Raw genomic sequence first — 26,707 nt, 5'->3', positions numbered from 1 at the left:
AACCTAGAATTGTACAAAATTAGAGGCCAGGCATGGTGGCTCACACCTGTAATCCCAGCACTTTGGGAGGCCGAGGCAGGCGGATCACAAGGTCAGGAGATCGAGACCATCCTGGCTAACACGGTGAAACCCCGTCTCTACTAAAAATACAAAAAATAAGCCGGGCGTGGTGGCAGGCGCCTGTAGTCCCAGCTACTCGGGAGGCTGAGGCAGGAGAATGGCATGAACCCGGGAGGTGGAGCTTGCAGTGAGCCGAGATGCACCACTGCACTCCAGCCTGGGCGACAGAGCCAGACTCTGTCTCAAAGAAAAAAAAAAAAAAAAAGAGATTAGAGATAGTGTATTTGGGACTAGAGTCCAAACCTAGCCCTAACTGGGAAACTTTTATTTCCATTACACTTGGGAAGAACACAGAAGATATTAGTCCCTGTGTGGCAAGAATCTCACTCTGTGAGCTGGAGTAAATTTTGTGTAGTCTTACCTGGGTCAGGTTAGGGCTTAGGTGGGAACAGACTAGATGATGTCCAAAACGTTTTCTGGCTCCCAGTTCTCTCAGGGTGGTGAAAAAAGAAGTATATGTAGAATTGGTGCTTATTTCTCTCTGACTAGCACTACTGTGACACCCAACAAGTCCCAAAAATCCTTAGGGTGCTCATTTACAGAAAGAAGATGTAGTAATTAATGCCTCTGTTCCTGCTGCAGGACTTTTGTGAAGTCCAGATAACATGGAGAAGGTATTTTGTGACTCTAAAGTACTTCAGAGATGTAGAGTATCACCATGGTCCAGCAGTCATACCCTCACTTCAGGACCAACAATCGAAAGTATTTGTAGAAAAACAAAGGTCTGCCAACCTTCCATTTATGCAATATGATTTATGAAACTGTTCTATGTTATCAAGAGCATTTGTGCCCTTAACTCATCAAAGGAAAATGAAAAAAAAGTCATTCTCAGTAGTTTTATTAATGACTCAAACTGTTACAACTTGCAGAAAATGCAGTCTGAATAGCTTTCAGAAATAGCAACAAACTATTTTGAAATGTACACAAAGTGTGAAATTTTCTTTAGAATGAACTCAGCAGAATTTGCTGAGACTTACCATACTGTGGACCAGAAAGGCATTAAAACTCATCACTTTTCACTAGAGTATGATTTTTATTTGTATCATAATTAGCAGAATGGGTAGGTGCAAGTTTCATACTTTATAAGAAAATTAATTGCAGAGGAGTCCCATTTGTCTAGCTACTTACTTAATTTGAAATTTAATGTACAAAATTGAAATGTTCTGAAACAAAAATGAAAACTGAGATAAAAGCAGTTTAATGGAGGGAACAAAAATCTTTAAAAATAAAAAAAAATTAGCAGGCATTTAGATAAAGGGAACATGATGTGTGCTTGATATACGAGCACAAAGGTGTTCCACATGCCCAGGGCTGACCCATCCTTTACAGAACAGCCCTTGGCAGTCACCATGAACCACCCTGTATTGTTGAACTGAATGTTTGGTCTTAAAATATAGCTGCCTACATGCATTTGAGATGTAGGTATATTTATTGTTTTCTATAGGCCATCATTTTGTATCTTCATTGATTTTCTGAATGACAAAAATATTATCAAGAAAGGAACAAAAAGATCCTTATAAAGGAATGATGCATTTGGCTTGAGCTAGAGCAAACTCCTCAGATTCCCTACTGTAACTTCCAGATCAGTTGCTTTGAAACGGATTTAAAATAAACTTATGTGAATTCCAAAAAGAAATATAATTGTCTGCATTTGCCAAATTTTCCATAATGATAATTTTACCAGGGAAAATATATAACAAAACCCAATACATAATGAACAAACTACAATTTTGCATATGAAAAGTAAGTCAAATAGGGAAAGAAGTCATCAAAGAAAAGTGTCTTATTGAGCAATGAGACTTTATATTATAAGAGAACCCTGAGAGATTTCATCAGTAGTTATTTTTATTAAATAAAGTGTGTTTTTATTGCCTAAAATACTTTTATTAAATACAGTCTATTACGATTATTGTCCCCAAGGTTCCTCTTACCCTTCCTGTCCCTCTCTTTTCCCTGACTTCCTTTTAGATTTGGTTATTTCTACCTCCTGCAAACTAGAAATTTTAAAGTTGTCACAGTAGTCATGATGGCTCTTGTAATACAAAAAAAGTACTATGTACTTTTTTTGTTTAAAAATAAAATATTTTCTATGAATCATTTTGTTAAATAGTCTCCAAGTCAAATCATTGTATCTTCGAGAACAGAAGTGGATGCTCCACTGCCCACTACATATACTGTGGAGCCAAATGCTTGCGTTCCCATCCCCAAACTTCCATGTACCAGCTTTGTGATCTTTCAAGTTACTTAGGTTCTCTAAATTGCAGTTTATTTGCTTGGTTTCCACAAGCAACGTACCTATCTACATCATGTAAAGATTAAATGAAACGTTTGTAATGTGCTTAGCAGAGAACATGGCACAGAGCAAGAACTCAAGAAATTGTCATTTGAAAAATTAATTTACTGATTATTCAATCAATAATTGGATAAAGTATCTATTGAGGACCTGTTTTGTGAAAGGGACTATATTTTACCCCAGAGAGAATACAGCTTGGCTAGGTTTGAGTACAAATTTGCCTCTCTGACTAATTACATGACCTGGGACAAGCTATATAACATCTTAGAACTTGTTCCATCATTCATAAGATGGGTTGTTTTTAATGTTGTCACATGGTTGTTTCAGGGAGAGACTTGCAGAGTATCTGGAACAGTCCCTGGCAAAAAAGCAGGTGCTCCATAAATTAACTATATATAGTTGTTACAGATGTTACAATTTAGGTTCTTCAAGAATGAAAAGTAGAGAGAGAAAACTTACCATCATATAAAGAAGAAATGATCAAGAAAACAAAGCTATAAATGAAAAACATGTACTCTAACAATACCATGTATCCAGTCTGTTTAGAGGAGGTGAGAGAGAAAAATCACTTCTGCCTGAGGTGGTCCAGGAGGGCTTCATGGCAGAGATGGGGCTTGTTCTTGCTTTGTTTTGTTTTTTTGTTTGTGTTTGTTTTGAGACAGGGCCTCACTCCGTCGCCCAAGCTAGAGTGCAGCGGTGTGATCAGAGCTCACTGCAGCCTTGACCTCCTGGGCTCAAGCATTCCTCGCACCTCAGCCTCCCAAGTCACTGGGACTATAGGTGCACGCCACCATGCCCAGCTAATTTTTTTTTTTTTTTTTTGGTATTTGTAATTTTTATTTTTTTCGTATTTTTTGCATAGTAGAGGTGGGGTTTTTCCATGTTGCCCAGGCTGGTCTTGAACTCCTGGGCTCAAGCAATCCTCCCACCTCGGCCTCCCAAAGTGTTGGAATTACAGGCATGAGCCACCACACCTGGCCTTGTTCTGTGCTTTGAAAGATAGGCAGGATTTATATGTCAGTGTCAGAGAAAGGCATTTCTGATGAGTGGGATAGTGTAAGCTGAAGCCCTATAACAACAACAAATACAAGCCTAGGGGAAAAGGTTTATAGAGAAGTGATGTGAAATAGTACCAGTGGGTTAGGGGTAGAACATGAGAGTTTTTAATGTCATGTTAAGGAGTTAAGGGTTAATTCTGCAGACACTGAGAACCCCCTTGATGGTTATTGAACTAGGGTTGAGATAATGAAAGCAGGAGTTTAGAGAAGTGTTTTTAGGGTTCTTGGTTGCTGATAATAGAATCCACCACGTTAACAATTTATGATGAAAGGGAGTTAAATGTCATTATCACAGCAGAGCAGCCAGAGGACGCTTCTAGCAAAACACCTCTGCCACTCACTGCTCACCAGTTGCACCTCTAATTGGAGCTGGATGCCAGAATCTCTCCCCAGCTGCCCCAGAATGACTTACGTCTCAGCTGTCATGCTTGCCCGAAGACCCAGCCTCTTTGCACAGGGCAGCTCCCTAACACTGCTCACCTCTGTCTTGCTTTGGCTTGGTGGAAGCTAGCTTGCACACAGAAGCTTAGTTGCAAAGGCCTCTGGGAAATGTAGGTTTTAGCTTCCTAGGCTCTTTTCTTTAAGATGTCAAAAGACAAGGGGCTGGAAGGAATGCTGAGCTGGCTTCCACTATCTGCCCAGAAGGCTCATCTGTTAGTAGTGTGTCAAATGGATAGGCAGGAACAGAGATGGATGCATGGCATCCAGCAGATAATAGTGTGCTATACACGAGATGCCAACCACCTCCTTTAGAGGGATTGCGATAGCAGTCAAAAATAAGGGATAGTGAAGAGACCTCAGAGCATGACTCTCTAAGTGTTATTGACTATAAAGAATGAGAGAGAAGTCAACAATGATTACATGGCTCTGAAATCTATCTTGCAAAATACTTACTTTACTAAAAAAAAAAAAAAAAAACATGGGCAGAGATTTGGTATATAAGTTTGGTTTTAGATATGTTGAGTTTGTATTAATAGTGGATATCCAAGTGAACATAGCCAATAAGGAGTTGGAAATGCACAATTAAAATTGGGCAAGATTAAAGCTGAAGATGTAACTTTGGGTAGAAGGCTACCTGCAGTGAGATAAAAAGACATTTCATTAGAAAATAAAATGGGCCAGGCTTTGTGGCCCATTTCTGTAATCCCAGCACTTCAGGAGACTGAGGTGAGCAGATCACTTGAGTCCAGAAGTTCAAGACCAGCCTGGATAACATAGGGAGACCCTGTCTCTACAAAAAATACAAAAATTAGCATGGTGTGATGGCACCACCTGTAGTTCCAGCTACTTGGTGTCTGAGGCGGGAGGATCACTTGAGCCTGGGAGGCTGAGGCTTCAGTGAGCTGTGATTGTGCCACTGTACTCCAGCCTGGGTGACAAAGCAAGATCCTGTCTTAAAAAAAAAAAAATTAGATAATTACATCATTTATTGAACGAAAATAAAGATAACCAAGGGAGGAAAAAAGACTAATTTCTCTGGAGTAGCCCTACTATGAAAATGTCTTTGGGAGACACCAGCATGATGTACCTTCATGAATGCCTGTGCAGACAGGGTAGAGGAGGTAAAGAAAGAGCTAAAGAAGGAGATGAGGCCGGGCGCAGTGGCTCACACCTGTAATCTCAGCACTTTGGGAGGCCAAGGCGGGCGGGTCACGAGGTCAGGAGATTGAGACCATCCTGGCTAACACGGTGAAACCCCGTCTCTACAAAAAATGCAAAAACAGAAAATTAGCCGGGCATGGTGGGGGGTGTCTGTAGTTCCAGCTACTCGGGAGGATGAGGCAGGAGAATGGCGTGAACTCAGGAGGCGGAGCTTGCAGTGAGCCTAGATCGTGCCACTGCACTCCAGCCTGGGCAACAGAGCGAGACTCCTTCTCAAAAAAAAAAAAAAAAAAAAAAAAAAAAAAAAAAGGAGATGAGGAAGTATGTCAGAGATGCTGGAGTGGAGGAGGAGATGGGATAGTACAGTGACATGGAGGCCAAGAGAAGTGCAGGTTTCAGGTCTGGTGTGTGCAGAGTGGGGGTCAGCAGGGCTCGTTACTGAAGTAAGTTTGCACTGAATTAAAATCAGTATTAGAGTTATGGAAGTAGAAGCCAGATCACAGAGAGAAAACGACGACAAAAATACAAGTCTGGAGAGAAAGGTTTATAGAGAAGTGATGTGAAATAGTGGGTTAGGGACAGAACATGAGAGTCTTTAATGTCATGTTAAGGAGTTAAGGGTTAATTTTATAGATATTGAGAACCCCTTTGATGGTTTTTGAACTAGGGTTGATATAATGAGAGAAACAGTTGATACAATGGTTGATAGAATGAAAAGAAAGCGATGCATAAGAATTACAGTAAGATATAGGCCACCCACTGCAGATGGTAAGCTCTGAAAGAAGCAACAGAGATTGTGACTTCTTTTCCTTCTTTTAATTTAAAGGGAGTCTGTTCTGTACATAGCTGAGGGCCAGGGAAAGAGACTTAATAAACAGAGGTGATAGAAGTCAGGCATTTCTTATCAGAAATAAACACAATTTGTGTTTATAAAATGCTCTTGGGAGTCTTAAGTACATTCAGCAGCGTTCTGTGGACTTGTGACATTGGAGGTGTTTTGACATGAGCATATGTGTACCTGTGGAAATATAACATGATAGCCCATTCTAAGGATGCGTTTGTGTTAGAACTGTGTCCGGTTTGCCAGTCATTACAGTCATGTTAAAGTTCACAAAGATGGTACGATTTATAAAAGGTACTAGGAAGAACAGGAAGGCATAATTTGAATTTAATATTGTGCAAAGATATTTCCAAATTGCATACTCTGGGGGTCATTCATGGTCAAGGTAGAAAGGGGTTATACAGGCCATCATGAGACTACACTGGCATTTCACAGCAATTCACATTAGTAAAATAGAAAATTGCTTTAAAAATTTTTTAATTCATGCATAATACTTGTACATATTTATAGGGTACATGGGATATTTTGATACATTCATACAGGGCATAATGATCAAATCAGGGTATTTAGGATATCCATCATCTCAAACATTTATCATTTCTTGGTGTCAGGAACATTCTAAATCTTTTCTTTTAGTTATTCTGAAATATACAATTATTCTTTATTCTAGTCACCCTACTGTGCTATATCAAACACTAGAACTTATTCTATTTAATTTATGTTTGTTTGTATCCATTAATGAACATCTCTTCATCCTGCCCTCTACCCACACCCTTCCCAGCCTCTGGTAACCATCATTGTACTGTGGACCTCCATGAGATCAACCTTTTTAACTCCCACATATGAGTGAGAACATGTGATATTTGTCTTTCTCTGCTTAGCTTATTTCACTTAACATAATGACCTCAGTTCCATGCATGTTGCTGCAAATGACAGGATTTTATACTTTTTTTAAGCCTGTATTTAAGCCCTTCAACCCTTATATTGGTCATTACCTGAAAAAGCCATAATGTAATCCATCCATGATTTGTTTTGTGTGGTGTGGAATGATTCCAGCAGGGGAGCAGGCCTGTGTGTAGCCTGATGATACATATGTAAGAGGATGGGAATTTCAAGGTCTCTGCTCTTTAACACTGCTCTGCGTACAGAATACGCTAAATCAATCCAACTGCCTGTCCTGTTTTGCCCCATTCAGATTGATGACACTTTGTAAACACAAGCCACAATTAGGACACAGCTTGACAAATTAGAGCCCCAGACACAGTAGAGAACTCTTTTGACTTCTAAAGCAGCCACTCATCTGACACACAATCAACACCAAATTTTGAAATGCACAGACTCAAAACTAAAAAGAAACTAAAGTCACTTGGCAACCACTGGGTCATACTTCCTAATCAGCAGATAATTAGTATGGTCGGTTCAACATTGCATTTCCAAAATACTGGTTACTCTGGGATCCTTGCAGAATGCACTCTACTACAGCTATAGTGATTGAAGTTTGTCGGGTTATTTAACAGCATGTTGCAACACTCTGGTTACTTCTTATTTTAAAATTAAGCATTTAAACATTTCTTCATGATAAACTCCCCTAGTTATGTACAATTTGGGAGTTAGCTGTTTATTTCAAATGAAGAATATTTCAAGTCTTCATCGTGGTCACTTAGCATTTAGCCTGTCAATGCCAGCACCCAGAGAAACAGTCTAGTAGCTATTGTTCTTACTTTAAGAGAAAGTTAGGCACAAGACATGGAACAGCCAGGGACACATGTCAACACTGCAGCATGAGACTCCAGTAAGTAAGGACAAGATCATCAAGCTGAGACTTGGATAGAACACACTGTGCTCCAGGCATTGTTTTGAACTATCCCCATTATGAAGATAGGACACCTGAGGCATAGAAGATTAGACTTCTCATCTGTAAACCACACAATCAATAAGTGCAGAACCTGGATTTGAACCCCGGCAGTCTGGTCTAGAGTCTAGACTCTTAACCATGTTACTACATAGCCCTTCCATGAAGTTTCTATGCTGATTTATACATTTATACCACACTACTGTCTGTTACCTGGCTTAGAAAACAGTAGAAACTAAGAACATGTTCTGATTCATTAATTATTATTTTTAAACATTGAAATGTTAATCCTTTGTATGATTAAATTGTATTGCCTTGTTTCTTAAATTCCCAGGGCAAGAATGAAAGAGTGAAAACATCAATTTATTCTATTAATATATTAATTTTATTTCTTTTTTTTAATTGTGGCATTTCTATTTTACTGCTTGGTAATAGGCAGTTTTTTAGGCCTGTGCTTTGTGTGTTGTTGATTACATGTATGAAATTATTTTATTTGGCTCTAGGTTTATTCTTATTTCTGCAACTATCTCAGGAACTCTGTCAAGACACTTGCTTTCTCTTTTGTCAAAGCAAAAATAAAGCTAAATAATAAGGATGCAATTGTGGGTAATTTACAGACCCAGCCTATTTTGCATAACATCTGTATTCAATCAGGGACTACAAATTTAAGCAAACTGCTCTAATCATATTTTGTAAATTGAGTTTGTCTTGATTATTTAAAAGAGGGTATCAAGATTGGTAGATTTAAATATAGGTTAAATCTATTTTATAGCCATTCATCGATCTACATTTTGTAATAACAATGATGGAGAAAGATTAGCTCTAACAGAAAAGTTACAAAAAAATAAATAGTGGTGTACCTCAGAGATATTGTGGGTTCAGTTCCAGACCACTGCAATGAAGTAAACGTTGCAATAAAGTGAATATCACAAGGCAAGCCACACAAATTTTTGGTTTCCCAGTGCATATAAAAGTTGTTTAAACTATACTACAGGAAGTGTGCAATAACATTGTATCTTAAACAGTGTATGTACTTTAATAAAAATACATTATTGTCAAAAAATGCTAATGATCATCTGAGGTTTCAGCAAGTCGTATTTCTTTTTGCTGGAGGCAAGACCCTCCACTGGCAAAAACATTATGACCCTCTGAAGACTGACTGATCAGTGTGGTGGTTGCTGAAGGTTGGAGTGGCTGTGGCAATTTCTCAAAATAAGACAACAGTGAGGGTTGCTGCGTCCATGGAGACTGCCTTTCATGAAAGATTTCTCTGTAGCATGCAGTGCTGTTTGATAGCATTTTACCCACTATAGAACTTCTTTTGAAATTGGAGTCAATCCTCTGATACAGCTTTATCCACTAAGTTTATGTAATCTTCTAAATCCTTTGTTGTCATTTCAGCAATGTAAACAGCAGCTTCACTAGGAGTGCATTCCATCTCAAACTGCTTCTTTAATTCATCCATAAGAAGCCATTCTGGCTGGGCGCGGTGGCTCACGCCTGTAATCCCAGCACTTTGGGAGACCGAGGCAGGCAGATCACCAGAGGTCGGGAGGTCGAGACCAGCCTGACCAACATGGAGAAACACTGTCTCTACTGAAAATACAAAAATTAGCCAGGCGTGGTGGCACATGCCAGAGGCTGAGGCAGGAGAATCGCTTGAACTTGGGAGGCGGAGGTTGCGGTGAGCCAAGATCGCACCATTGCACTCCAGCCTGGGCAACAAGAGCGAAACTCCGTCTCAAAGAAAAAAAAAAAAAAAACACCATTCCTTGGGTGCTAAGCTATGAGGACGCAAAGGCATAAGAATGATATAACAGACTTGGGGACTCGGGGGAAGGTTGATGGGTGACAAGGGATAAAAGACTACACACTGGGTACAGTGTACGCTGCTCAGGTGACAGGTGCACCAAAATCTCAGAAATCGCCATTAAGGAACTTTTCCGTGCAACCAAACACCACCTGTTTCCCAAAAACTGCTGAAATTTTTAAAAAAGAAAAAAGAAATGACTTCATCTGTCCAAGTTAACATTTTTTAAAAGAGTTGCTTCTTTGCTCATAAAATAAACAAAGTAGGATATTGTTTAAGAGTGTGGTGTGGGAGTCTGAAATTGTAGCCATTCGGTCACATCTTCAGGCCCCACTTTTAACTCTAGTTCTCTTGCTATTTCTACCACATCTACAGTTACTTCCTCCACTGAACTCTTGAGTCACCCATGAGGGTTGGAACCAACTTCCAAACTCCAGTTAATGTTGATATTTTGATCTTTTCTCATGAATTATGTATGTTCTTAATGGCATCTAGAATGGTGAATCCTTCTCAGAAGGTTTTCAATTAATTTTGCTCAGATCCATCAGAATTTATCTATGGCAGCCATAGCCTTATGAAATGTATTCTCCAATTCCCTGATGCCAAGAAGGTGTCCAACAATTCAATTAAATTCTAATGCTAGCTATGCAGTTAGCACAGATGCCACAGCTCAAGGGCTCTGTCCCTCAAGACTGCTAGCACTTCAGATGCCAGCTCCAAATGGGATCCCCAAGCTACCCACACTTTTGTCTGTCTAACTAGAACTTGGGAAATTCCCATGATCCTGTCTCTAGTTCAGTAATTGGTGAGAACGCCTTGCAGAACTTAGGAAGGCGTTTCACTTATGATTACCAGTTTTTGATAAAGGATGCAACTCGGGCAGCCAGATGGAAGAAATGGATAGGGTAAGGTATCGGGGGGAACCCTGAGTTTCCATGTCCTCTCCAGGCGCTCCATCCTCCCAGCACATGGATGTATTCACCAACCTGACAGCTCTCCAAACCCTGCCCTGTAGGGAGTTTTATTGAGGTTTCATTCCATAGGCATGAGGGATCAAATCATTGGCCACTGGTGATTGTGCTCACTCTCCAGGCCTCTCTCCCCTTTCTAGAAGTTGGAGGTTGGGACTGAAATTTCTAACCCTGTTTCTGGTGAGGAGCTAAAAACCTGAAACTCTCTAGGGGGTTCTGCCATATGTCATCTCATTAACATAAACCAAGGCATGGTCAAAGGAGGTTTATTATGAATAAAAAAAGATACTCCAGTCACTTAAAAAATACCAAAGGTTTTAGGAGCTCTGTGTCAGGAAGCAGGGCAAAGACCAGATAATTAATTTTTTATTAAACAACACATAGGCAGACTAATATGTATATTATATGCTGTGTATTGATAAATTAGATGGTCATTTAAATAGCCCAGACTAGTTTATGACTTCTAAACATAATCCTCAACTGCAAACAGCATCACTGTTTGGTAAATATGAAACTATAATATTTGCCACACATTCTATCATTCTAGCTTATGTCTACTTAACATTTTTTAAAAGAGCTGCTTCTTTGCTCTTAAAATAAACAAAGTAAGGTGTTGTTTAAGAGTGTGGCATGGGAGTCCCTCAGGCCTGGACTTGAGTTTCAACCATGGTATGTGACCTTGGATTAGGTACATAACCTCTCTAAGCTTGCGTTTCTCGTTTGCAAAGTGAGAATAATACCTGCATGACAGGCTGTTGTTTGGTGAGGCTCTCTAGTGAAACTCTTAGCACAGGCCAGGCGCAGTGGCTCACGCTTGTAATCCCAGCACTTTGGGAGGCCGAGACAGGCAGACCACTTGAGCCCAGGTGTTCGAGACTAGCCTAGGCAACACAGGGAGTCCTCACCTCATCTCTACAAAAAATAAAATAACTAGCAGGGCGTGGTGGCAGGCGCTTGTAGTCCCAGCTACTTGGGAGGCTGAGGCAGAGGGATCGCTTGAGCCTAAGAGGTCAAGGCTGCAGAGCCGTGATTGCACCACTGCACTCCAGCCTCTATGACCGGAGTCATACAGAGGGAGACCCTGTCTCAAGAATAACAAAAAAGAAACTCTTAGCACAGTACAAAGTTCATGGAAGCTCTTGCTTTAGGAAAACACTTGTGTTTGTGTAACTGCCAAGTGTCATGGAACACTGTCATGCCTTTTCTATGTCACTCAATTTTTCCCTCAAGCATTTTCAGGAGCTCCTTTTCCATTGGCTCCTTTGACTTAACATACAAAATTATGGCTTTTGTTTTGTTTTCTTTTTTTTTTTTTTTTTTTTTTTGGACAGAGTTTCCGTCTTGTCACCCAGGCTGGAGTGCAGTGGCATGATCTCAGCTCACTGAAACCTCTGCCTCCCGAGTTCAAGCGATTCTCCTGCCTCAGCCTCCCAAGTAGCTGGGACTACAGGCATGCGCCACCATGCCCAGCTGATTGTTTTGTATTTTTGGTAGAGATGGCATTTCACCATGTTGGCCAGGCTGGTCTCGAACTCCTGATCTCAGGTGATCTGCCCGCCTCGGCCTCCCAAGGTGCTGGGATTACATGCATGAGCCACCGTGCCCAGGCTTCTGTTTTCTTTTAAAAAAAGACAGAGTAAGGGAGGGAAAGAGGAGGAAGGGAAAGATTACCTAGATATTAGTCTTTTTCATTTCTAGTCCATTTGCACACCCGTTTGCCATTGAATTCTTTTTTTTTTCTTTTTTTTTGAAATGGAGTTTCATTCTTGTTGCCCAGGCTGGAGTGCAATGGCGCAATCTTGGCTCACCGCAACCTCTGCCTACTGGGTTCAAGCGATTCTCCTGCCTCATCCTCCTGTGTAGCTGGGATTACTGGCATGTGCCACCGCGCCCGGCTAATTTTGTATTTTTAGTAGAGACAGGGTTTCTCCATGTTGGTCAGGCTGGTCTTGAACTCCCAACCTCAGGTGATCTGCCTGCTTCCGCCTCCCAAAGTTCTGGGATTACAGGCGTGAGCCACCATGCCCAGCCGCCACTGAATTCTTATATGACACTATCTTGTATGTTATTCATCTGAAGCAAAATCTTCCACTTTCAAGAGAGAAAAATCTCAAAACATCGATTGCATCATCAAGGACATTGTACCTTCTGGGATGTACCCCCTTAGCATGAACTCCTTCTTCCCATTAAGGTAGTCATGCACTCAACCAATCATCCCCTCTTCCTTTTTGCACATACGTCTTTCTTCACTCATATACCTGGCTGCCTCTCCATGCCTGCACAAAAGCTGTATCTTAGGACACCCAGCCCAAATCTCACACCATTCACTGGAAGGAATTTTTCTCTCTTCTGACCTCTCGAAGTAATCATATTTCCATGATTTCTTTACTGTTTAGTTGTCTGCTGCCTTCCAACTCTTCTTCTATTTGCAGAATTGGGTGTTCTTAATCTTATGTTGTTGTTGTTCAGCCTTTCTGAGACTATTGTATACTTCCCCAATTGGACTGTTGTCTTTTTTTAAGATCAGAGGCTATGTCTTAGTTTTTCTTTAGTATTACCTAAATTGATTGGCAGGTGCATTTTAATCAGTTCCTTCCTGTTCATGTATTTTTTTAAAATCACAATGGTAGAGTGCTTCATAAGCAACCAGAACAATGATGTAGTGATTCATACCAAAAATAACCAAAATAACAACCAGATGTGCTTTAATTTGGCTATTTTGTTAATAATAACCAATATGTGTTTCTGCAGGGTAAACTCTGTACCCTCTTTGGCTTGTCCTACATGAAGCAGTGGAAACCAAACACCAGTGGCTGGAAGTGGGGCAGAGGGGAGAACAGTGAATTTGAATGTGACTACTATAAATGATGTTGGTCAAATGTGAGAGTCCCGGTGCATTTTGAAAGTGCTTGTATGGTGGGTGCATTGCTATTTGTCCAATCCTATTGGTGGGCTGGCATGTGATACTTCATAAGCTTCTTGCCAATCTCCACAAGTACCTTTAGCCTTGTGGGTACTGATTTATGTGTTTGGCAGCTCTTACACTCAGATGCCAAGGCCTGAAATAAAGTGTCTCTGTATAAGCTGGTAGGTCAGGTCCTGGCTTCTTTGCCTTGAAGTTCTCCAAGCTTCTTGGCTGTCAGTATTGGCAGTGAGGAAACTGCTACTACAGCTGTTTACGGATCAGACCGCTCTGTGATTCAGTGCTGAATCCATCTCTTGGATACCATTCCTTTTGATTTATTTGGTGTCCACTTAAAGAAAAACAAACTGAGACTTAAATACACACACACCTACATAAATCCATTTCTTTTTAACACATTATTTTAAATAATAATAATAGTCACATTTAATTTATAGATTGAAAGTTTTCTAGCATTTGAAATTTTATTGGAAGTGAAATGTAAGCTACATTTTTTCCTTAGAGATGGCTTATCATCTTTAGAATCTAGTTTATGCCATTTTCATTATGCCTGTGAACCAAACGACGTAAAATTTTGTTCTGTTCAAAGGAAAAATGGTACAGCTTAGTGAGCTATAACACCTTCTTGAGAGAATGCTAAATTGTAATAGGTCCAATTTGAGGTGACAGAATGTCTGTATTATATACTTTAACTTTGCCTCTTTTTATAGCCTAAATGAGGCATCTCAAAATTAATGCAGCCAGAGATAGCAAAGGCATTTGAAGTAATTCCTCAACTACTTATTACTTTTTCTCAACAGAGCTCACCAAATAAATGGTGTTACCAGTGGGACTAATAGCATAACTGCCAATCAGAATGTCTGCCAGTTCATGAAGTGTCTCCAACTCAATCCACTCTAACAACTAAATAAAGTAGTTCAGTTCATGTAATAAAGAACTAGAACCTTAATGTACCATTTTCTGAACACTGAAAAATAATATATTTATATCCATGAAAAGGAAAGTGGAAAATTGAAGCAATTATCAGGATATCTCAGGTCAAAGCAAAATTTGGGATCTGTATAACCTAGATAAATGTCAGTTCCATGATATAGGTTGTATTTCTCTGTACACATAATCTAAATTTCCCCAAAACTTACCATAGCATTATTTTATCAACCTTTGAAAATGCCTTCATCTCTTTTTCTTTTACTCTTTTCTTTCTACCACTCTTCAGCATTCCATTTATTAGTAATTCTGTACTCAGTTCATGCAGAAAACCATGAAAATAAAGGTGGAATTAATCAGTTTTTACTTTGAAAAAAGAGTGATAGGCCGGGCACAGTGGCTCATGCCTGTAATCCTAACACTTTGGGAGGCCGAGGTGGGTGGATCACCTGAGGTCAGGAGTTCGAGCCCAGCCTGGCCAATATGGCAAAAGCCTGTCTCTACTAAAAATACAAAAATTAGCCAGGCATGGTGGCACATACCTGTAATCCCAGCTACTCAGGAGGCCCAGGCAGGAGAATCACCTGAACCCAGGAGGCAGAGGTTGCAGTGAGCTGAGATCGTGCCATTGTAATCCAGCCTGGGCTACAGAGCAAGACTCCATCTTAAAAAAAAAAAAAAAAAAAGAATGCGAGAGAAGGTACATATATATGCACACACAGACACACACACATATACTTTATATTTGTAAACATGTATAGATTGTTATTGATAATAACTGTTGAATGAAAAACTCTATCACAAAATAAAATACAGAAAAAATAATTTCTAATAGATCTGTATTGCTTATATTATTATCCCAGCAAAGCCCTGGCACTTGAAAATTATTTTATTTTGAAATAACTTGAGAATGTAAAAGTTGCAAAATTATTATAGAGAGTTCACATATACCTTTCACCCAATTTTTCTAATGTTAATATCTTACATCCTCATAGTGTAATTATTCAAACCAATAAATTATCGTTGCTCGAACAATTAACAAAACTACTGACCTCATTTGGATTTCACCAGTTTTCCCACTGTGTCCACTAATTTATCTGGTGGTGAGGAAGTGACGGATGGATCTGCCCTGACATTCTGGCTTGGGATGGTTCCAGGTGTGGGCCGATGCAGGTCCAAACAACCCACATCTCCTGTAGGGCCAAAGCTTTTCTTTAAGGTACATCATTTTTCAGTCACCTTCTCTTACATTTTGTACTGTATCTTTTTAATGTATAATCTATATATATATATATGTATGTATGTGTGTGTGTGTGTGTGTGTATATAGTTTGTATATGTATACACACACATATATTGACTTACTTATTGTTCCAGATTATTGCAGCAACACATCTTTAGGAAAAATAAGACTACTATTGTGAGTTCTCATCATCTCTTTTTATTTATAGAGCAGTATGTAATGTGTGCCTACTTTGTATTGGACATACGGCCTGGTACTAGGCATAAAGTGGTGAGCTAGGGAGAAATAGTTCTTACTTTTTATCAAATAATCACTCTCCATATGATTATAAGCCTTCTAAGTGCTATGAAGGGCAATGCAGGGAATGATGAGAATCTGTAAGGTGGAGACATGATCCAGTTGGGTGAGTTGGAGGGAGAGAAGTGACATTTGAACTGCGGAGCTGAGGAAGGGGTAGGAGTAAACTAGGTGGGGCTGGTAAGGGGGGCTGTGAATAAAAGGACCAGCATGTGCACAGACACTGAGCTGAGAGCAAGAAACAGAAAACAGAAGGGGATGTTGTAGCATGATGAAGCTTGGAGAGGTGAGTGGCTGGCTGATAGGCATTCGGGCCGTGTTGAGATTTGGGTCAACTTCAAAAGCAATGGAAAGCCATTAAAGGGACAGTGGAGCTGAAAAATATCACTATGCTATAGTGCAGCCAAGGGATTAGGGGAGGTCTTAAAAAAGAGGAATGGGTTAAAATAGGTGGGTAACTGTGGAAATGGAACACAGATAGAATGGACATAGTGTCATAGCCATCCCTGTTTGTGGATATGGAAAGAGTTCAAACCAGGGTAACTCCTGGGTTTCTGGGTTGTTTAACAGAATTGATATTGGTGTTAATGACTGCTCAAAGCAACACTGAAGGAAAAGCAGATTGTTTTTTGCCTTTCTGACATCGAAGAAAGGGTGGAGACACTCTCTTTTCTGTCCTGACGTTGGTCATGAGATCATATGAGCCTGAAATGAGTCATGAAACTCCAGCCTTCCATCCAGTGAGATCCCTGGTATTCTCTGAATGAGTGGGAAGAGAGGTTTAAAGTCAATCGAGAAGATGTCCTGTTCTCTGGGGTCCTGGCCCTGGTCTGGTGGTCTTCTCACTTAAATTCTGCCTCCATGAAGCTCAGGGCTCACCTATGATTTATATGCTAAGGATACTCAGGTCTCTAGCTCTTCTCAGAATTGTCTGCTGAACCCCAGATGTGTATGTGCATCTGACAGTTAAAAACTTGTATTCTTTTTTAATCCAGAAACATGATCCTCCTCCTTTATTCCCTATACTGGCTTCTTTGATTACCCACATCAGAACCCTGGATGTCATCCAAAAATTGTTACCTCACTTCTGCCTCACTTACCCACACCTCACATGTACTTAGACCAGATCCTGCAGATACGCCTGATCTGTGTCCATCTTCTTCTCACTCCTCCCTTGACCCACCGTCATTCCTGCTGTGTCCATCTGAATCCCGCTTTGTGACATTATTGCAGGTGTCCTCCCATGGCCTCCTGTGCCTTGCATTCCCCTCAGACCACCCTCTGTACTGCTGCCAAGGTGATTTTTCTGGTATACGAATCCGACTGTGCCAGTTCCAATCTTAAAATCCTTTGGTGGCTGTCCTTTAATTCTGTTTGAGTTAACCATTTACCACAACACACAACACCTGTAATCTCCTGCCCCTCCAGGCTCGCTAAACCTTTCCCTCTGGTTGTCTACACCAATTTGTGGTTTTGCTATTGGACATGTTCCTACCCTTTGGTGCTTTTTCATATCTCCAGAATTCCCCTTTCCTTTTCCACATCTGAGAAATGTATCCTTTAAATTGTACCTCCTTCATTGACCTACGGAAACTCCCATGTTCACTCCAAAGCTTAATTCAGATGCCCCATGGCCGTTTATCTGCCCCTGCAGCTATTTATCACATGGCACCATCATGGTCAATTATTTGTCTAAGCTCACCTTGCAGTGCTGGCTTCTTCAAGTCAGGAACTGTGTTTGAATCCTTGTAGCATCCCCTCCCCTCACACACTTCATAGCACATAGGAGCCTGGAACACACTTAAGAACTTAGAACAGTGCCTGGCACAGTAGAGATTCAACTAATATTTGAATTAATGAGTAAGTAATAGGTGCACAATAAATGTTGGTTAAGTAAAAGATAGGTTGTATATATGGCTCTGAGCAATAGAAGAAAGGCTGACGTGGCTGCACAGCTCTGTGACCCAGTTCCTGACTCCTTAGACATTTATGTATTGATATGTGCATCTTAATCCCATCTTAACATCAAGCTTGTCTCCCGCAAATACTTGCAAGAATCTCTCCCCTCTGGCCATGCCATATTATTCACTTCATACCTTGAATTCACTTTCATACTTAGGTGAGTAACTTAGCTCCTCTTCTTGGAGTGCTTTCCTACCGTTGTTCAATTTTGCCTATGAAAATTGTACCTATTCTTTTTATCCTAGCCTAAAAGTCTCTTCCTCCTGGAAACCTTCTCTGGTATTTCACAGTTTGAATTCATTCTAACCCTGTTTTAACTTTTATGAAATTTGAAATCTCTTCTAATTTTCCTATCTTATTTTGTAATAGTTACTACCTGTTTATCTCAACTGGACTGTAAGCTGCCTGAGGGCAGGGATCCTATTTTGCTTACAATGCAAGACCTCGCATATAGTAACTGTTGAGTGAAGTTTGTTGGATTGAATTAATAATGTTCAATTACTGATGCTTTAGGTGCTCTGGAGGTTTTCAGTAAGTAATTCACTGAGATTGCTCAGATTTCTAAACATAAAACATTTTTATATTTTTCTATACTCATTGTTTAGCAAATGTTTATGCATCTATGCTACATGTTTATTATATGTGAACAATGTGTTATGATAAGCTCTGAGGATGCAATAGTTTATTAGACAGACATGGTCATTGCATCCATCCTGGAAGTTGTAGTTTAGTAGGAAAATCAGGCCAATAATACAACAGCTATTTATTGAGTGCCTACTTTAGTACCAGGTACTGGAGATATGACAGTAAGCAAAAAGAGAAAAGTTCCCTTGTCCCCTGGAATATGCTGTCTAGTTGGAGAGACAGGTTAAATAAACTAAACACACTAACAAATATAATCTTGAGTTAACCCATGCTAAGTACCCCCTGCCATGAGAACTAAGAGCAAGTTCACCAAGACCTGGAGGTTAGGGAGGGCCTCTTACAGTTGAGCATCAGCCAATCAGCTTAGCAGGGAGAGAGGAGAACATCTAGTGTCACTGCCCCAGAGAGAGCAAGTGGGGATGGTGGGAGATAGGGCCAGGATTAATTAATACATTATAATTGCACACCAAATGCTCTTTTTAGAATTCCTCATTCTGTTGGTGTATATCAGAAATTAATGTTTCCTTCAAAATGTAATATTTTTAGCACAGTTTAACTTCTCTCTTTCAGTGTCTATGACATTAGAATAAGAGTTATAGTAAGCAGTTAAAAAAAATTTCACATATTGGCTGGGCATGGTGGTTCACGCCTGTAATCCCAGCACTTTGGGAGGCTGAGGCAGGAGGATCATTTGAGTTCAGGAGTTGGAGACCATCCTGGCCAACATGGTGAAACGCCATCTCTACTAAAAATACAAAAATTAGCCATTACAGGTGGCGCATGCCTGTAATCCCAGCTACTCAGGAGGCTGAGGCAGGAGAATTGCTTGAGCCAGAGAGGCAGAGGTTTCAGTGAGCCAAGATGGCACCACTGCACTCCAGCCTGGGTGACAGAGGAAGACTCCATCTCAAAAAAAACAAAAAAGTTCACATATTAATTGTATATAATATTTAAGTTCAGCCCACTTTTCTAAAAGTAACATAAATGGCTTTTCATGAGAGAAATTTTAGTATAAAGGCAGATGGAGAACCTTTTAAAAATATATGGCATTTCTAATAGTCATTTAATCACTGGCCTGAGGAAAACCTGAGAATAAAATAGGCCCACTGAATTTAAATACTGGTCACACTCATATTTTTATTTGGTCATGGGTAGTGTGTTTATATTAAAATAACATCTAGAGTAACCTAAATAATCAGAAGAACTTGTATTCAGTACAACCGAGTGTAAGAAGAAAGCAATACCAAGAATTATTTTTAAATTATCTTTTATATAATTCTGCATAGGAAAATTCTGATATTTAGTAATTGTGGAATTATTTTTAGGTTAATCGTTTCTTCAGCAAATGTAGTAAACTGAGTTGTTAAAGTATGTATTATGTTTAATGCTTTGCACAATGTATAGATAATCATTTAATCATTAACCTAATTAAAATATAGGTTAATGATTATATAACCTAAATGGTTTTAGAAAAAGAACGTATTTGTACATAATAATTTCTTATAATCTTGGTATAAAATACCTCATCTTGCTAGATGAGTAATGTCCTACAAGAAAGATTTCATTGGTCTGTGGAATAATCATTTATTCTCATTCTTCTCAGTATGAAACAGCCTCTCTAACTTATGGGGTGTGAGCACAAGTGGACTCACATGTTATTCTAAGGGTTTTTGGCCTGAGCAACTGAGTGAATAATTCCGCCATTTTTGAAATTGAGAAGATACCGGAAGGAACATCTTTTTTTTGTTTGTTTCTTTCAGAGAAAAGTTGATATTAAGAAACCTGGGTCTGGTTTTCAGAGAAGATCTAAGGCTGGAGGTAGACATTTGGGAGTCGTGATGATGTGGATGGGAAGGTCATGATGGTAGCTCAGTTGGAGCCTCTTTTAGCTACAGAGTGAGTTTAAATAGTGGAGAGGAAAGGTTATAGGACAGTGACAACTAGCCCATGCCAACATTTAGAGTTTGAAAGAATGAGAGGAGGAGGTTCAAGCAAAGGAGAAAGAAAGGAGGAAAGCCAGAAGAATGTCTTGGCTGCTGAGTAAAGAAGCTGTTCAAGGATGGAGTGATAATTTATGTCAGTTGCTGCTGAGAAGTTGAGGACTGAGAATTCACCATTAGATTTGAAAATATGGAGACTATTGATGGCTGTGATGAGGGCGGTTTCATCAGAGCGGTGCGGATACCAACTACATTGGATTCTAGAGAAAATGGAATGTGAGGAAGCCTGGCTATAGCTAGAATTAATTTCTGCCCTCTAAAATTTACATGTGTTGTACATTATGTATTTAAATAGCAATGCTAATATAACAAGGAACATTCATAAACAATTAAAGAGATAAAGTATATTATTATGACTGTACTTCTTATAAGTACCCACATGCTTCATATTTAGTCCGAAAAAACCATTACTTCCACTTTATATCTACTTATATTATAAAATGTTCAATTGGGCTTAAATACATGGAAAATTTCCTATTTAAGACCCTGGTGCTAATTCATCTTATTACATCCTCTGGGCTGGGTGGAGGGAATATATATAAGTATCAGATGATAATCTTATATCATCCATGATGTAAGACAGGTCAGACAGGTCAGACGTACCTGTGTTTAAATCCTGACTTTTCTCTTTACTACCTACGTGACCCCAGCAAGTTACCTAATCTTCTAAGCCTGTTTTCTCAAAGATAAAATGTGGACAGTAATGACATGAGGATAAATTAAGATAATATGTCTTAATTATTTAGCATGATACCAAGCAAATAGTAAGGGCTCTGTAAATGGGTGCAAATTTGCATTGCCGTGATTACTGTCTTGTTCTTGAATGGGTCATAACTTAAATACTGTGCAGTTTAGTACACAGAAGATAGGTCTTCTAATAAAGAGCAGAAAAATGAGCTGCCTGAGAGTAAGCCATACCTTATAAGCCATAGTTTTTGGTTTGTATTATTCTGCCCATGTTTATTTCTTGGTTTGTTTTCTCGCCTTTAGTAAAGTTGTATAAGCACAGTAGGTAAGACTGCAGGCTCTGTAGAGCAGATTTGTAATCTTAATCCCCTGGAATTACCTGGATAGTCCATCTCTATCCTCTGACTTCCCATCCTTTCATGTCTAATCAGCACTGCTAGTGATAATAGCTAACATGTATTGACTGCTTCCTAAGTACTGAGCACGATTCTAAAGATTTTATAGCTGTTAACTGATTTAAACCTCGCAGCCCTAGGTAATAGGCACCATTATTACCTCCATTTGCCCTGATGAGGAAACTGAGGCACAGAGAGGTTAAATAACTTGCCCAAAGATGACACCGTTGGTAAACGGTGAAGCTGGGATTCAGTCAGGCAGGCTGGTCACACAATTTTCACTCTTAACCACTTCATCCTAATTCCATTTGGGATGATAAGATTGCATTAAGTTATCACAGCTTTTCTGTGGTGCAGATAGTAAAGTGGGACCAGTATCCTTCCCCCAGCAATTCATGAGTGCTGATGATTTGTGTTGGGGATCAAGATGTTGCATCCCACCTCCAGTCACCAGGGGGTGCCATTCAGGTAGGTTTATGAAAACATTGAAAACCAGAGTGATGGTATTCTCTTGATTAACTATAAATGGCAGTCATTAAGATGCAAGGTTTTGAGAGGTTCTTTGGTGCTTATACCCAAAGAAGAAAGAGCCATTTTTGTATTAAGTCATCTAAAAAGTTCTCATATGCTTAGCAAGAAAGCTAAATTAAGCTCTGCACTGGGTAAAATTATAAACATGCTCTCTGCTCCAGATGAGTAAGTGTATATAAATAGAACAATTGGTACACATGGCCCTAATGGTATAGCTTCCCTGTTTTCTATGTAATGTAAATCACCAAATGTGAGCATTTCTACCTGACAAACTTGTCAGTCTCAGAAGAGTACATTCAATACATGTTACACAACAACCAAGATTGCCCTTTTGTTCAGCGTGGTGTTTTTTCTTTCCACATCCAGCAGTTAGTACTAAGGCCTGAACCCCTTAGTTACAGAACAAAGTGGCTTAGCAGTAATCGAGCCTGTGTGAGGCTAAGGGAAGAATAATGAACATTCCCTGCAAGCTTCCTGCCTAGATGCAGGTGCAAGAATCAGGAGGTCATGAATAATGCATGACATGCAGATTAGGTGGTGGTTTCTCCTACAGAGGTTTTGACGTTGCTACCTGCCTGGCTTCTATATGTGGAAAGAAGGCAGAAGATGGCAAAAAGTGTCACAGGTTAAAGACTGAGCTCAAAAAAACATGCCATATCCTTTTGAAGAAATAAAATATAGGGGGTTGGTGAAGTGCAAGGCTTATGGTCTACTTTATCAGATGAAGTATGTGCCAAGTTATCAGTGTACTTATTCCCTTTGAGGACAGAAATAAAGCTTTGTTGATTTACCTTTTTAATTTAGGAAACCTTGTAATTATTTGTTCATATACACAATCAGGACTTCTTTTCCAAAGACTTTCCTAAGGAATTCTTTTCCTGAGACTGCTAAACCATTATAGAAATTCTCCATTTGTAGTATTTGATCTATGGATCAGTGAAATTTTCCTAAAAGATACAAATACCTAGAGAATGTTGTAATTATGGATTAAACAGACCCTCTTTTTCTTCACTAATATATGCAATAAACAGCATCAATAAGAGAATACTTCTGTCATTAAACTTCACCCAGTGGAATTTTCATGATGAAATAGTTTCTTTGTACTCCTAGGGTTAAGGAGGGGACAATATAAAAAGTAAATGTGTAAAACATAGAGGACAAATTAAAGAACTGTGAGTATTTGGGGCTGATTAAACTTTATTTAAATAGTTAGGATTCTGATACCCCAGTGAGGGTATAGGGAAAGTTCAGGAGAATTTTCTGCACTTCCTCTTAGGTCAGGGGGCTTTAACTGGGGAGAACTTTTTTGGCTCAAATATCCATTTTAAGGATTGTATTTCAAGCAGACAGAAAGTAAAAAAGTAAAAGAATAAAAGAGGAAAAAATTACGCTTGCTACCTTTCGTATAATTTTTATGTACTACTTTTATTGCATTTTCCCCCTCTTTGTCCAATTTAGGATACTGGATTATGAACTGGCTTTCATTTCTAGCTGAGTCTGTCATTTCCACTAGGCCCCAGTTTGGCTGGACGCCGAGACCAACAGGTGATCCTTGTAGCTGCAAAACAGCAGGAAGTGGGCCGTGCTTGAATGAGACAGTTCACCAGAGGGGCTGTCTGGCCTCTCTCCATCTTTCTGCACAATTAACACCCCCTCCCCCATGCCGGGCAGAAAATCTGTGCTGAGCAGCTCAGCTGCAGCAGCCATTGAGAAGCGCTGTGAGGAAAAGAATGTTAATAAGGGATGTTGGAAGAAATAAGCCTTCCGAGTGCAAAGTGCAGTCTGGCTCTGGGTTTAGGGAAAGACTGCAGTTGGCCCTTAGGCGGGGCTGGAACTGCATTATCTGTTTTGGAATGATTTTCACTTATTAAACAACTACAGAGAACTGGGTTTCTTACAAACCTTGGTTCTAACTGGACTTTAAGACCAGTTTTATATCCCCATTTTTTTTCTTGTAAATAAGAGCAATGTATGAAGCATAAAGGGTGAAGGTAATACAAGCTAAGACTGCTTGGATCTCACAAATCCTGGCTAAAGACAGACCGTAACAGGAAGCTGGCAGCCGGAAGTAGGGCGTATTGTTTTGCCGGTTAGTGACCCACAAAGAGGCGGAGGTTTACTAGCTAGGCTTTGATTAGAAGATAACAGCAGTTCCCGGAAACTTTAAGCTGTTTCCAGTGGATAAGTCCAATCCTGGAAGCTTGGAAAGCAATATATTCTTCACTTCTCCTTTATTTGGCTAAAATTTTGAATTGACTTTACTTTCTTCAAAGTCCAGTGTAGCACATCACTTCCAGAATGTACTCCTCCTAGGAGTACCTGTTCACCCTTCCTTCCTTCCCTGTGCCCGCAGATTCTGTCACAGCACATTTGAATAACGGTGTTTGCTTCCTAGAGTTTTAAATGTGGTAGAATGAAGGAGAGGGCACTTAGACACCTCTTTGTGCCCACCCTCATGGGAACAGGTACAAAGAGGGCTCACTGAACTCAGGCACCATACCTTAGATAACTTTTACCCACCCTTGTACCTGGCAAGGGTTAGGTATTCAGTCACTTTTGTTGGACTGAATGAATGCATCAGTCCTGCCTCCGGGAGTCTTCAGAGTGAACATTATGACAGACCTGTTGTCTTGAGAGTGGTTAAGAAGGAAAAAAGGACCACAGATTTGCAGGCGTAGGCATTTAATTGCATCATTTACTAAGAGGGGTTCAAGTTCTGGGGATTTTGTATTAAGCAATTCTAAAAGAAATTATTTATAAAACATGCCATTTTTTAAAATTTGCAATTGGGAATATGCTTTTTCAATGACTGGATTATTCTTATCTGTCTACAGGGTACATCCGTCCCCAGTATCAAGGGTCCGGGGAAATCGAATGAATAATCAAAAGTTTCCTTGGTGAGTATACAGTCTAATATGAGTATTTGTAGGTCTTACGGGAAACTTTAATAGGGCTTATGTTAAAATTAAGAGAATTAGTCCTACTTCTCTATACAAAGTACATACCTGCTAACTGGACTATGCGGTCTTCCTTTCCTCTGGACAGTTCGAAATAAATATTGATAGAGTTCCTTTCCAGCCCAAACTCTTCATTCACCAAAAACCCTGAGTGTAACTTTTTTTTTTTTTAACAGATATGATCTAAGTTCCCAAGATTATAAACTCTTACCTATTTTAAAGAATGTTTTCCTTTTTTTCGAAGGTACATAGACCCAGATATTTCTCAGATACCAACTTCAACTTCTCATGAAGATTTCCACAGTTAATGAATCTGTTACATTAGTTTTGGGGATTACAACGAACTCAGTGATTTTTTTTTTCCTTGCCATAGCCTTAAATATCCAGGATTTTTTTTTTTTTAATTTGGGGAGTACTAAGATCTTCTTTAACTGATGAGTTCTTGAACAAAAATATAGATGGAATTTTGCAGAAACAACCTGAAAAGTTATTTCAACCAGAAAACATAGCTTATCGATTCTTTAGAGAAGCGATTTAAAGTGTTTCACAAATATTTCATGCGAAACAACAAAAAAAGTAGGCTCAATATCTGTATTTGTTTATATTACTCCATTCCACAAAGTTAACCTTTTAACACATAATGTGTTATTAAGGAAAAAAAAGAAAAACTAAAAAGAAAAAAATGAACTGTGGCTGTATTACTTCAAAGATGAATGGAAATTCCATTTTTACTTCATTGAATTATAGTTAGAATGAGATTTTGATTAAAACTATGCCTTTTTTTAAGTATGGGAAGATGATTACCAAAGATTGAGCTTCCAAATTAATTTTATTCCTAAATCAAGATTATTTTTAGACACAAAATAATGACACTTTGAATTTGAATCATGCCTAATCATCTCACCTCCCTTCCCCCACTAAATCTAATTAATTCTCACAATAGCTTGGCGATGTTGTTAAATATTGTGCTTTTCTTTTTCACAGAGGGGGAAATGGGGCACAGAGGCATTTGCTTACACCTTGCCTCAGAGCCGGGGCATCCTTCCTCATCTCTTACCATTGCTAAAGCATGTTATCCCCTGTCTGGCCTGAAAAGCTAAGGGAGTAATAATATGATGATCATTATGTGAAAGGAAAGGGACAAATCAGATCTGTTCTTGACTTATCACACGCCACAAGCTAATGGGTAGAGTACAGAGTTGTCACGTATGAGATCCAGTTTCCATAACTTGGTTCTCAATGGCTAAATGTAAAACATGGAGTAAATAACAGAGTTTCTTTTCTTGACTTTTCCTCTCTGAAGTATTGAAGTAATGATGTTCCTGCATAATTCATAGCATGTTATTTGTTTAGTAATTGTAAACCACTTGTATCTCCAGAGAAGTAATCCATGGAAAACAAAAGTGATGTTTACTACTAGCCTTGAGAAAATTCAACTTTTATTTATTCAGCAACATTTATTTACAGTCCCAGGCACTGTAAGAAGCACTAGATTAGAAAGATAAATAAAACATGGTTTCTATCCTCAAGGGCCTACCTGTCTTGCAGGGCAGACGTGTGTGTGTATGTGTGTGTAATGTCACATACACAGGCA

General features: G+C 39.4%; 1 protein-coding gene across 11 annotated transcripts in view; it reads left to right on the top strand.

The window, feature by feature from the left end:
- The window catches only part of KLF12 (KLF transcription factor 12), a 620,046-nt gene that overhangs the window by 515,982 nt on the left and 77,357 nt on the right, over nt 1–26,707 (top strand). For all 11 annotated transcript variants that reach the window (XM_054665368.2, XM_054665370.2, XM_016925371.4 and 8 more), the window contains one exon: nt 24,991–25,053. In XM_054665368.2, the coding sequence (XP_054521343.1) occupies nt 24,991–25,053 (63 nt within the window). The remainder of the gene's footprint in view (nt 1–24,990; nt 25,054–26,707) is intronic.

The sequence above is a fragment of the Pan troglodytes genome, chromosome 14 (assembly GCF_028858775.2).
Source record: "Pan troglodytes isolate AG18354 chromosome 14, NHGRI_mPanTro3-v2.0_pri, whole genome shotgun sequence".
NCBI classification, from domain to species: Eukaryota; Metazoa; Chordata; class Mammalia; order Primates; family Hominidae; genus Pan; species Pan troglodytes.
This window is presented reverse-complemented; position numbering and strand designations above follow the sequence as displayed.